Genomic DNA, 14,310 nt, shown 5'->3' on the forward strand with positions numbered 1-14,310 from the left:
CCATGCGCCGCTACTGAGCCCATGTGCCACAACTACTGAAGCCCGAATGCCTAGAGCCTGTGCTCCGCAACAAGAGAAGCTACCGCAATGAGAAGCCCGCGCACTGCAATGAAGAGTAGCTCCCGCTCACCACAACTAGAGAAAGCCTGCATGCAGCAATGAAGACCCAATGTAGCCAAAAATAAATAATTTTTTAAAAAATGTATAACAAACTCAAACTCAAGGGAAAAACTGAATCACACAAAATGCTTGATTAATGATCTTGAAAAGGCAAGAAAACAGAGAAGAATAAACATAGAATAGGTGGAACAAGGAGAAAATGAAGAGTGAAACAGAGATTTAAATCAAATTATATATGCAGAATCATTAAATGTAAGCAGCATATATACTACAATTAAAATACAGATAATTACCTGACTGGACATGAAAACAAAACCAAACCTAACTATATGCCTCTTACAAAAGACGTAAAAGAATGAAAAAGATATACTAAGCAAAAGCTGAGCAAGAGAAAGATGATATAACTATATCAATATCAGACAAAGTAGACTTTAAAGCAGTAGTAATTACCAGAAATAAAATGAGATGAGTCATAATAATATATGGGTCAATCCTTCACGAATATATGACAATCCTAAATTTGCAAGCACCTAATAACAAACTTCAAAGTGCATAAAGCAAAAATTGAGAAGACTAAAAGAAGAAATAGATAAATCCACAATCACATGAGGATATTTTAACTTTAAAACAGAAAGTAAAAAATCTACAGTTTGTTCTCTGATCACATGGAGTAAAAGTAGAAATCAAGAACAGAAAGATAATAGGAAAGTCTCCTAACAGTTGGAAACTAAACAACACACTTCTAAATAATCCATGGGTCAAAAAGAAAGTCTCAAGGGAAATAAAAAAAATACAATGACCTGAATGAGAATGAAAATGCTATATATCAAAATTTATAAGATACAGCTAAAGCAGTGCTGAGAGGGAATTTTACAGCATTAAATGCTTCACTAGAAAAGAAAAAAAGTCTCAAATAACTAATCTAAGATCCCACTGCAAAAAATTCGGGAAAAGAGAAAAAAGAAAACAAAAAAACAAAGTAAGCAGAAAATGGATATAATGAAGAACATAAATCAGAGAAATTTGAAACAGAAAATTAATAAAATAAAATAGCTGGTTCTTAGAAAAGATCAATAAAATTAACAAACCTCCAACGAGACTGACAAAGAAAAAAGAGAAAAGAAACAAATTACTAAAATCAGGAATGAAACAGAGGATGTTACTAGACTCCATAGTTCAGTAAGGGAATATACTACCAATAGAATAATAAAAGAATACTATAAACAACTCCATACACATAAAATTTGACAACTTGGATGAAACAGACCAACTCCTAGAAAAGTAAAAATTATAAAAACTCACATAATATAATTTGAACAGCCTTATAATTATTAAGGACACTGAACTCCTCATTAAAAACCTCCCCCAAATCTCTAGGCCCAGATGGTTTTTCTGGAGAATTCTACCAAATGTTTAAAGAAGAATTAACATCATTTCTATACAATTTCTTCCAGGAAAACAAAAGGAGGTAACACTTTCCTACCCATTCAATGAAGTCAGTTTTACCCTGATACCAAACTCAAGGAGAGTACAAAAACACTCCAAAACTACAGACCAATATCCCTCATGAATATAGATGCAAAAACTCGTACAGAAATTTTAGCAAATAAAATTCAGTAATATATGAAAAGAATTATATACCATGACCAAATGCGTTTTACTCCAGGATGCAAGGTGGTTCTGTCTTTGAAAAATAATAAATGTAATCCAATGCATTAACATGCTAGAGAAGAAAATCACAAGATCATACCAACTGAAACAGAAAAACATTAGGCAAAACTCAATACCCATTTATGATTTAAAAAAAAAAACACTCAGAAAACTAAGAATTAAGGAGAACTTCCTCAACTTGATAAAGACATCTACAAAAAACCAAGCTAACATGATACTTAATGTTGAAAGACTGAATGCTTTCCCCCTAAGGTCAGGAACAAGTCAAGGAGTTCACTCCTGCGATTGCTGTTCAACACAGAACTAGAAGTTCTAGCCATTGTAATAAGACAGGATAAGGAAATAAAGTTAGAAACTTACAGATAGGAAAGAAAGAAATAAAACTTAATGTTCACACAAAAATCTATTGGTGACTATTCACAGCAGCTCCGTTACTAAGCTGGAAATAACTAAAATGTCCCTCAATAGGTGAATGATTAAACTAATTGTGGTAAGTCCATACCACAGACTACTACTCAGCAATAAAAGGAATGAACTACTGATAGCCACAACAACTCAGATGGATCACAAGGGCATTATATTGTGTGAAAAAAGCCAATCTCAAAAGGTCACGAACTTCCCCATTTATGTGATTCCATTTATGCAGTGTTCTAGAAGTGACACAATTATAGAGATGTGAAACAGATTAATGATTGCCAGGGGTTGGGGATGGTGGAAGGAAGAGTGTGTATAACTCTAAAGGGGTAGCCGGAAGGATAGCTTTGTGTTGATGAATTAGTTCCACATCTTGATTGCAGAAGTGGTTAGATGTGTGATAAAATGGCATAGAACTACACACACATTGTACCAAAATCAAATTCTTGATTTTCATATTGTATTATAATTATGTAAGATGCAGCCACTGGAGAAAACTGGGTGAAGTGTACAAGAGATTTCTCTACACTATATTTCAACTTCCTGTGACTTTATAAAAAGTTCAAAATAAAGAGTTAAGAAGTAATTATAAATATGTATAAACATGGCTATATATAATAAGTATACTGTTATGAAAGAAGCAAACAAAAATACATGAGGTCATGTTGGCAAGAACTGTTCATCCAAACTGAAAAAAAAATTTACTAAATGGAGAAGTAAGAACATTTTGGAACTCTCCACCCAACTTTAATTCACTCCTAGGAGATTAATAGTACTCTTAATTGCAGAATGGTGTAAATGCCCAGATAACAGCATATATAATACTAGCTTAAACTTTAATGGTGCTTATTAACTGCTGGATGCTGGTTTTTTTGTTTGTTTGTTTTCATGTATAAACTCAGTTAAATTCTTGTAACAACAGTCTTAGGTAGGTACTACGATTATGCTCATTTTATAGATGAGGATACTAAGCCAGAAAGAAAATAAGAAGGAGTTGTATAAGGATATCCAGCCAGGCTTTGCTCTAAGGATGGGCATGGCTTGCGCCCAGTCCACCTACTGACCTTGACATAGAAAATCCACTGTGTCTGCATTGAAGCGAATATCCCTCCTAGCCTTGTGCTCAGAGGAAAGCCAGAGGCTGAGTAATAGCCACGTTTGAGGGAATCCAGAGCGCTACTCAGGCTTGATTGAAAGTCTGTGAAAAACAATGGCTCTTGAACTCTATTTCTGTTTGGGTTCATATCAATTCCCAGTCAGATCTCCAGAGGGGAGAGTATTCTGCAGTGTACAAATATTAAAACATCTCTTTAAGATGTTGGACACTTATGAGTACTGACATTAAAACTATCTTTTACTGCCCTTTCTCATCCCACTGATTATTTACTGTTTGAAAGGATAAACACAGGAAAGCAATTGACCTAACAATGGCTTATTCTTGATTACACATTGCATTAAATACAGAAATTATGAAGAGGGTACTTTGGAATCTGTCTCTAGCATCAGCAAAGATTGTGTAATGAATAGGTATGTGGCTTCACCTAATAGAGTAATGCAAACCTCAGGTCACAAGAGGCCTGGAGTAACCGTGGTAGATCAACACAAATCTAGCGCCACTACAGAGAAGTAGGTCAAAGCCTAAGGCTTCTGATACTTCTTTGTACCTCTATAGCTTTGAGTAGGATGCTTTGCACCTAACAGACATCTAATATTTTTTAATGGAATGAATGAATGAATGAGGGAGAGAGGGAGGGCAGGGTGTCTGGCAGCTGAGGAGCAACATGCATGCTCTTTGCACATTTAGTGGATTCCAACATTTGTAAACTGCAATCTACAGTGATAAATGCATTTTGCATCATATCCCAGTATTCACTCACATACCCTGTATACTCTGTATACATATGCATATATGTATATACATTTTACATACATATATAACTTAAAGAAATTATGAAATAATTCTTACACTTATTACAATCTATTGCAATGATCTTTTCTATTCTTGTCAATCCTATTTTCTTAAAAAAAATGTTGGTTGATCCCACTAAATTGATTTCAAGGTTACAGCCTGCAGTTTGAAAATCCCTAGCATAGCTGGAAGCTCATGCGTGGATTTTGGACTCAGACCTGGGCTGGGATCCTGGCTCTGCCAACGTATTACCTATGTTACTATAGGTAAGGTTCTTAATTTCTCTGAGCTGCTAGTTTCACACTTGTGAAATAGATACCTACTCTACAGAATTTCTGTTACTTTCCGAAGCATAAATCTGAACAAGCTACCTCCATGTCAAGGGTTCCTTGTTGCTCTTGAGTCTAAATGCTTTATCTCAGATTATATGGCCTTTAACAATATGGCCTGTGTTCACCTCCATCTTCTTCCTCTAGCTGGCCCCAATTTACATAACACACTCTAGCTCTTCTGATATATGCAGTTCCCTAAGTGTACCATGTTTTCTCTTTGGGCCTTTGTCATGCTCTTCTGCCTGCCTGATTAATTTCTACTTGTTCTTTAGGTCACAATATAGATTCCAAGGAGTCTTCTTTGGCCACCCAGATCTGCATTCAGTGCTCTTCTCTTGTGCTCCTATAGCCTCTTTGGCTTATCCTTCTCAAAGCATATCACCATTACTTTTCCAATATATAAGCTGCATCCCCCTAGAGGGCAGAAGACTCTGTATTTGGTTCTGTTCTGTGTTATCTATGATGTCTAAAAAATTCTGTATATTCCCTCCTACCTCTCTTGGTAAACAGGATAAGTTAGATGAATATATCCTCAGGATCAGGACATTTGTTTGAAAAACAGTCAAGTCAATGCTTAGATGACAGCTTTAAGAAATCAGAGTAACTCTTTGGCAAGCATTCCTCAAATGTGCTCACTTACTACCAGTGACTGCGGATGGCACAGGGGTGGAGGTCTTGGAAATGGATGGTCGCTGAGTGCCAAACATCCTTACCTAGCTCATGCATGACAAAGGAGAAGGTTGTCTACATTTGTCACCCCTGGAAGTTCTCAACTTAGGCAAACATAAGTCTAGTAGAGTCCCAAGAGTAGGGCTCTCAGAAGATGGAAAAAAAAAAAAAAACTAATGAGAACATCAAGTTTTAAAGAGAGGGGATGGAGGAAAGTAGAGTTAATGGTATATCAGTTACTGTTAGCACTTATCTGGTCATAGAGATTCTTTCACTAAGAGATTTCTCATTATTCTTTAAAAGTCACTTAAAAATTGATGGTAATATGTTCTAAGGAAAAAAATCTGATTGCTTTGTTCAACTGATGAATTTTAACTCTCTATGGATATGGCATTTATCACTGGGATTCCCAAACTGAACCAAGAGTACTTTGGCTCTGTTTGTAGAAACTAAAAAACACATCTCCAAGTAATCTACTGTATTCACTGTTCAAATCCCTACACACAGCCTCACAAAGCTGTGAATCAGAAGTGAGAGCAAAAAAGCTGTTAAATGAAAGCAAAATTAACAGGAAAAGTCACTGGAGAAAGAGACTGGGGACAAACACCAACAGAGGCATGAACCGTGCATGACAAAGCTGTGACTCACTGAAATATTAAACCTCTGAAGTCAAGCAACTGTTTGGGAAAGAGACATCAATGATCCTGCATTGCCCCAGGAGCACAAGAGATGTTCACAGCTGGCCATGAAGCCTTCCTGTTAACACTTTTCCTATCCTTCATCATCCTTATCTTTGAATTTCTCCAAACATATTTTTTCAGTATGTTTTCAGTTTTCCAGAAAACTAAGAATACATGTTCCCCACTTGCTTTACTTCAGTGATATTAGAAGTTATTCAGACTGAAATATTTGGGTCTTAGCTATAAAAGAGGGTCTACATAATAAGAATTGCCTCCCACAACAATATACTGAACAGCATCAATATACTGTAGCATCAATCTATAATTTTTGCATTAAGAAATGGAATTAAAAAACAAAAGAAGAGATATCATCTAGAGGTAATCTGTGGTGGATTCCATGGAGTGATTCCCTAAAAGCCATTAGAACTCCTTTCTCCCTTGTCTTTACTTACTGGAAAGATGAAACACTATTTCTCAGTACCTCCTTGTAACTACAAGAGACTTATAGGTTTTGCCAATGAGCAGTTGTTGGGGTCTCCTGGGAAATCTTTGCAAAGAGATGAATTTCACTGGCACATTTCATTGGCCATTTGCACTTTTTTCCTACTTTCTTCTTGGAGAGTGGACACAACGTCTGGAGCTGCAATAGCCATCTGAGAATCATGAGGCAACATGAGAAAAAGGCCTAGCCGCTGGGGGAAAGTAGAGGAAAAGAAATGAAAAGAGGGCCAGGGCCACCTACTTTCCTTGAAGGTTGAGACAAGTATATCAGTTGGGTTTTCTATTGTTTACAGCCAAATGGGGTCTGACAGAACACACTGTTGCTATTGACGGCTCTTCTGAGGCCCCTAGAAATTTGGCTAGTCTGTTCTGTGGACAACTGTTGAGCCCAACTCTGAACCAAATGGATATTCAAGTAACATGGTAGGAAGGTAACATCAGTTCTGATGACAAGCTTAGGGACATCTAATGAGTTATGGTTTTTAACAAACAGTCTTCCATGATGTTCATGGATGAACCAAAAATGCACACCAGATAAACAGTAGACTGGATTAATAGCTAACTTAACATCTGAAGGAGTATCGATTGATGGAGGTCTCGAGTGATGAGTTGCAGGGATTGTACTTGACATTGACCAATGATCTTATCAATAACATATACGAGTCCACAATGATTAAGTATGAGGATGGCATAAACCTAGGAAGGGTAGCTAATATATTGGAGGACAAAAATCAATACTTTAAAATATCTTTATTGGCTATAACAATTGGCCAAACCTAACAAGCAAATATTTAACTTGGTGCAATAATGACAGCTGATTAGTTGCCTTGTTAATTAGGCCACATTAACAAGTGTAAAGAATTAAGACCAAAGGATGTAAGAGTCCCATCGATTTCTGTGCTTTTCTGACCATATCTGAGACACAGCATCCAGTTCTGCATGGCACGCTCAACAGAGGGCAGTCATAAACTCAGTAGACTTGAGTGTGCTCAGAAGACGGCTACCAAGAAGGCTAAAGATGTGGATTATAACATAAGACATGACTAAGATAGCTAGGGGAGTTTATACTGAAGAAATGATTACACTTCTCAAGGTTATGTATTTGTTCTCTTCATCCTTGTAAAGCCAGCTCTGAGCACAGAGCCTGCCTCATGTTGGAGTTCAAGAAATGTTTGTTAATGAAGGTGGTCATAGCAGCCACTTCAAATACCTGAAGGGCTAATAATGAGGTTTAGATTCTGTGTCCAGGTAGGTTGATCCAGGATCTATGGTCAATGTTACTTGGAGCAAAAATTATTTATTGAGTGTAGACCGTTCTGGGAATTGTAGAGATAATGGTGAGCCAAAGCAGACAAGGTCCCTGTCCCCACGGAGCCTGAACTTGAGGCCAATCATCTCCAAAATGAGCTGTGTGCCCCCCGTTTGAGAGGATGAAGAACACATTAGAACTATTACTTATGTTTAAAACAAAATCTCATTCTTTTATTAATTTCTATATTTGGTGTGTATTCTACAATGCATATATTAGTAAGGTAAATAAGTGAATATCACTTAGAAACAAATACACATGTTTTGGGGAGTTAACACCCAAAAGCATTTTTACTGATGGGGTGTGTGGTTCAAGACATCTGGCTAACTCTGGTAAAGAATTTCAGATAACCCCGTGGGGTAACGCAGAACCTCAACTGCGTCAAGGGCCACACACACTTTCCATTGCCCCTATTTGGGACTACTGTATCCTTACCCAGACAGAAAGCTGTAATGGTCATATACTGTGGGGGCCTTGAAATGCTGGCATTGCGGAGGGAGCCTAATGCATTATAAACCCTAGGTAGTTGTCAGGCTTTGGGGACGGGACTTAACCCATGCTCTGTTCAAATCCTGGGAGAAACAGTCCCGGGCAAATGCAGTCTTTTGAATCCGACATGGTGGCAGGGATTTTTTTTAACCACCATCTTGTAAAGATGAATGCTTTATAAGCCAAGTGTTTCTCAGAAGGGCTGAGCATTCAGGGTCAACCCTTGAGAAGCAGGGAGGTAAGAGGCAGAAGCTGCCCCTATTCAGAAACCACTGTGAACCACACAATATGACATGTTCCTTGGACACAGAGATATATGAGCAAATAGAGGTATACTTCATATAGATACCCCCAAAATGCAAAAGGTAAAATCGTACTTAAGCATCACAACGTGTGAGGCTGTTTATATAACCTTCCTTTTGCAGATGAGGATCAACTGCCTAGGCGGGGTTTAATTCCACGACTAAGTCTCACAGTTCAACCCTCCGTGAGCCCTGCCCTACCTCTCAGGATGGGGTCCAGACTCCTCACGGAGGCCCACCAGGCTCTGTCATCTGCCTTTTGCCCAGCTCTCTGACCCTCGCGTCTTATCTCTCGTCGTTACTCCTCTCACTCCGGTTTCTATTTTATATTTTATTGCGTTTCCTCTAGTTCCTCTAACACAGCGTGCTTCCTCTCACCTCCTGGCTTTCGCCCACCCTGTCCCCTGCGCCTCCAACCCAGCAACCCCAAACTCAGCAGTCACCCCATGCTTCCCTTACAGGAGCACTTTTCACACTGTGTTCTCATTGCATGTTTACATTTGTAGCATCCACTGGACAGTAAGCTCCATATGGAGAAGAAGGTCCCCGTCTTCCTCCTTGTTTCCTGATGGACCCAGTACTGAACTCAGGTCCTGACACTTAGTAGACACTAAATAAATAAAGTCTTGACTCCATGCTGTGCTATCTTGGGCAAGTTACCCAGTTTCTCTGGGCCTCAGTTTCTGCAATGATAATAAGAGAAGGCTATTCTGGATGGTCTCTGAATTCTCTTGTTAGCTCTGAAATACTGTCATGTAAAGAATTTCAAGGTTGCAAGCCTTCCCATCTTACAACTACTCTTCTCTCTCTTTACCACCATGCTCACTCAGTTCTCACTTCCTAATCAACTCTCTTATTGTAATTTTCCCTCTCCTCCTATCTAGCTATTGACATTGTTCTCTCTAAATTAATTAATAACCTCTTAGTGGCCATATCCCAAATCCTCTTTTCAGTCCTCATTCTAATGACCTCTCTGAAGCATTTGAAAATCTTACCACTGTGGTCTCGGCTAAACATCTTTCTCCTAGTTTTAAGCTAAGGTTTCTGGCTGTTTCTTATTTTCTCCTGTCTCCAGTGCCACTCTCTTATCCCAGACCCTTGCCATCCTTCACTACTCTAATCACATCTTAATTTATCTCACCATCTAACCATCTTCCTTTTTGTCTGCCATCAAGCTGGCAGAGCTAGTTTCCCCAAATACAGATCTATCAGCTCATTACCTAATTATGGTATTTTGGTGGCTCCCATTGTGCACAGGATCACCCACTGCACACACACTACTGCTCATCCTTCTGGAGCCCAGGGCAGACACCACTATTCAAGCATAACTGCAGAACACTTCTTTCTTCCTTTCTTTACATTTTTTTAGAGCAGTTTTAAGTTCACAGCAGAATTGAGGGGAAGGTACGGAGATTTCTCATATACCCTCTGCACCCACACATGCATAGCCTCCCTGCTTAATAACATGCCCTGCCAGGGTGGTACATTTGTTAAAACTGTGAACGTGCACTGACACATCACTATTACCCAAAGTCTGTAGTTTACATTATCGTTCACTCTTGGTGTTGTACATTCTATGAGTTTAGACAAATGTATAATGACACGTATCCGTCTTTATAATATCATACAGAGTATTTTCACTGCCCTAGGAATTCTTTGTATTTCACCCGTTCATCTCTCCCTTCATCTCCGACCTCTGGGAACCTGATCAGAACCCTTCTTAACACAGATCTGCAGACAGCTACTACCAATTAATAAGTGTGAGTATAGGATGGAACCTTTTCATTCACAGTTTGGCTCCAATCTGCTTTCCAGCCTCATCTCCTCTCACCTTCCTTCCCATCCACTCTCCATGTTCTGAGCTTCCCTAATGTTCCATGCTCTTTCCGGCCACTTCACCCCTGTACATGCTAATTAGTCTGTAAGGAAAACAATTTTTCTACTGTATCTGGTCAGTTCTTATGAATCCTTCCAGAGCCAGTTCAAATATCATTTCCTTTTGGAGACCTTTTGTGAGCAGCAGAGTTAGAAAAGAAAAGCTTCTTTTTCTTCTGTTTACATTAAGTTGCAATAATCTATTTTTACATGTGTTGATTCCCTCCTCCCTAGAATATGACTTCCTCAGGAATGGGACCATATCAGTCATCTTTGTATCATCCCCTAGAGCTTACAACAGTAGCTAGAACACAGCAGGTGCCAAATGAACACTTACTGAGTGAGTGAAAGTCTGTACAGATGACTAAAAGAATGACAGGCCTCTAACTGTAAATACGGTAGGGTTAGAGCTCAGAGTTCCTGCTCATGGGCACTGTTCGGGATGCTGCCACAGCAACTCGCTCAGACTCACCTGGACCCAGGCATGTTGGAAATTTCAGAACCTCACTGATAAAAACCAGTGATAATAATAATGACGATGATGATATGATGATGATAGCTAACATTACTGAATGCTTATTATGTGTCAAGAGAAAAACTGCTTAAGACTTAAAGAACAAGGAGCAGAACAATTTTTAAATATGATTAAAGATAAGAGCAGAATAAAGATAATCCTGAGTATAAAGAGTTACACTTTGATCTGTTATCCAAAAATATGACAACTCTCTAAAACTCCACTGAAAGAACTTTAGATCATTTATTAATACGAAGAGGTCAGAGCCAAAGGAAAGAATATTGCTTATACATGTCTGGGCTGGGCAGTAAATAACATTTTTTTTTTTCCTGATATCATTCTATAGTGGCTACAGTTACAATTATCCTAAGAAATTTCTGTCCAGGTCAAATCTATGTGGGTGAAAATTAGCTTCAGGATAGAATCTTCTAGTGTCCCAAAGAACAGTCATAATGTTTGGCCAAAAAAAAATAAGCCTTAGGTGACAGAAAATTGAGGAGTGATAGCATTGACTGTTGTATGCTCCTCTTAGAGACTTTCAGTGCACATTAGCCATTGGGGATAAGAAGAAAGAAGTAAGAAAACCTGTTCAGTGTGGCTTAACACAGAATTCTCCACGTGCATTGGAGGAGTGGACATTTTTAAACAGAATGCTTATTATTTATTTTCATGGAATTAGAATCAGAAATATTGGCTTTGGAGGTTCCTAGAAACAGTTCTGCACTGGGATTCTAGCAAAGGGCCCTTGCCATGGGGTTTACTACGAAGACCTATCTGATTTAGAGAAGGGAAGATTGGCTGTTGTCTGGGCCAGAAGAGACTCATGCCTGGTATCATTATTTACGTGATAAAAATTCAACCCTTTATAAAGGCTTGGGAGAAAAAGGCCAGCTTTTAATCAGTCCTCTGAATTAACAGTTTTGTTATGGCTGTCTCACAAAGTCACAGGAATTTATATTTTCATTTTATCCCAAAGAAAAACTTGACCATCTTTCTTTAATACTATCAACCTGGAGGCTTGACAGTGAGGATTAAAAATTGCTCCTTCCTTCCCACTTGGTTATTGGAAAGGCTCTGAAAGGTAATCGGTCTTGTGAAGCTGCACTTCACAGTCTGCATAAAAACGCCATGATTTTCCTTCCTCTCCCCAACCTAATTGAAAGTGCATAATATCACCCAGCTGGGGAAATGTAAATGGTAAACATATACGATATATCACGCCATCACACAAAAGCTGGTTACTAATAGGGACTGGGTGGCTGTCAGGACCAAAGGGAATCTGGAAAACAAGTCTTTTTTTCATCTGGAATGAGAGCTCTTTGTGCCTGCCACCCTTCCCCCCTCATCTCCTCCCTCCAGACTTCAAGTTACAGCAGATTAAACCAAGGTCAGTCAATTCATTCCTTCGGTGTGTAATTCCAAGGGTCACCTAACAATATATATTGACTAACACCCTCCTATACCAGCCTTTCAAGGGATAAGGCATTTTGCTTTTGGCAGGAGGTGGGGTTGGAATCATCTTGTTTCCTACCTACTTCAATTGTACTGACAGATGGTCCTATTATCTCTTTCCTCAGCTGTGAAACCTAAAGATCCTTGGCCTTGTCACCTCTTATCTTTCTCTACTTCATCAAACTCCTATTGCCAAGATTATCTCCTTTCTACCTCTGATCACCCATGAATATCTATGCAGGATCACATATGCCTCCAGTAGAAAATCCCAATCTTTGCAAAGTCTTCTGGAATTCTGAGGCTATCTATAATTACACCCACTTAGAAGTCACCACTCTCTTCACTGACTCTTCACCTCCAAGTGTCACGCCATCTTCTTGAATGAGTCTTCTATAGTAGGGTTCTTAGGAGAAAGGACAATATTCCTTCAAAGTTTTATCACTAGCTCTCTGTTACAATATTCCTTCAAAAATTGCTCCCTGTTGCCTCATGAACTCAACTACTACTGTTCATTCATGCCACCTTAGAACTGTCAATTGCTTTATTTTTGATGGCTGATACCTTACGGGTAGGTCAAAGCATAGCACTTGTCAAGGGTACTATGTCATTTCAGGTTTAATAGATGGAAGGATATGTTTTTATCTGCTTCAGCAGTAGAGATGATTTGAAACTTACTGAATTAAAACTACATTCATCTTTCAATAAGTTCTATTACCTGTCAGCTGGCACTGGTGGCTGGTATGGCTTGTTGACCTTGGCATAGAGACCCTCTAAGTGGTCTCTCTCTGGAGACAGTGGACGGCCATCCCGAGGGTACCCCAGTGGTCCAGCCCGAGGGGGAGATGGAGACCTATAGACATTTGCTGATGCACATGGTTCCCGGAAGTGGTTTACTCTGGCATAGTTGGGGTCCATTTCATCATCGTCCATATCATGCAGGGATCCAATTGCACCAGCGGCATAATCAATAAGACCTCTTGCTTGCTTTTCCCTTAGCTCCTGATGTTTTGCCCCAATCCTGAAAAATGCAGAACAAGATGTATGTGAGTTTATATGCTGATACAATGAGAGACTCTCCTGAATCTATGTTAATTCCTCCTAGTCAGTCACTTAACTGTCACTTTCCTGGATACTCAAGATCACACCATGCAGAAATGCCAATAGCAGATTCCACAGGATTAATTTTATATCTCTGACCTTTATTTGTTACAGGGTCTTTACTTTTATAGCAATGCTATAGGTATTTTAATATCCTGCCCACTGATGACTGGGCTGATAGCAGAGTCAGAGGCTGATTTTCAGTAACATTTCCTCCCTATAAATGGGAACAGGCCATCTTTGGTGTAATATTAAAGAAGTCTGACTTGGGACAGGGATGCATGTTAAAGAGCCCATCAGAATCTTATACTTTGTCTGTGATTTTATCATTTGGTGACTTTGAGTTCTAGTGTATTCTTCTAAAGAAAAGAGCTTGCAAAAATTGATTTAAATATGAAAAAGAAATACAGGGGCTTTCTGGTCACTAAAAGCAGTGGGATCAGAGATAATTTATGAGAGACTCTAAGTTTTTTGGTTACACAAATGGGGATCATTGTGTTTCATTATACAGGGGCTAGGGACAGAGTAGAATAGTGAAGAAATTAATAGGCTCCTGACAGAGACGAATTGGTGCATATAAGTGAATTAAACACCATTACTGGCAGAACTCCACAGCTCTAAAGCCTTTAGTGATATTACAAAATGCTACGGCTAATCAGCATACTTACTGTGTAGACTGGGAATGGGAGCAGAAAAAAATACTTTGGTGGATTCCAAATCCAACTGAATTTTGAGAATTTTTCATTTAGTCTGGAAAGTGTTAGGCCAGATCTCCTAAATTCCCAGTTACATGTTAAAATGGAAAGGTCACTGTGGCATCTTATTGGACGATGGCGATTCGATGGTGTCAGGAGGTGTTCTCCACTAACGAGGAGAGAATGTACCCTCACATCACCGGGTAAACAAGGTACATTGTGTACAGGAGGAGAAAAATAAGATGATGCTGGCTCAGGTGGTGAAAGAAAGACTCAAGAA

At 38.9% G+C, this 14,310-nt stretch overlaps 1 protein-coding gene across 3 annotated transcripts in view; it reads right to left on the reverse strand.

Moving 5' to 3' along the window:
- PARD3B (par-3 family cell polarity regulator beta) overlaps positions 1 to 14,310 on the reverse strand; it is a 1,039,317-nt gene that overhangs the window by 176,089 nt on the left and 848,918 nt on the right. For 2 of the 3 annotated variants that reach the window (XM_060152239.1, XM_060152238.1), the window contains one exon: positions 12,953 to 13,255. The exons of the other annotated variant lie outside the window; for it this stretch is intronic. In XM_060152239.1, coding sequence (XP_060008222.1) covers positions 12,953 to 13,255 — 303 coding nt within the window. The remainder of the gene's footprint in view (positions 1 to 12,952; positions 13,256 to 14,310) is intronic. 3 annotated transcript variants of the gene reach the window in all.

This window comes from Lagenorhynchus albirostris, chromosome 6 (assembly GCF_949774975.1).
Source record: "Lagenorhynchus albirostris chromosome 6, mLagAlb1.1, whole genome shotgun sequence".
Lineage (NCBI taxonomy): Eukaryota > Metazoa > Chordata > Mammalia > Artiodactyla > Delphinidae > Lagenorhynchus > Lagenorhynchus albirostris.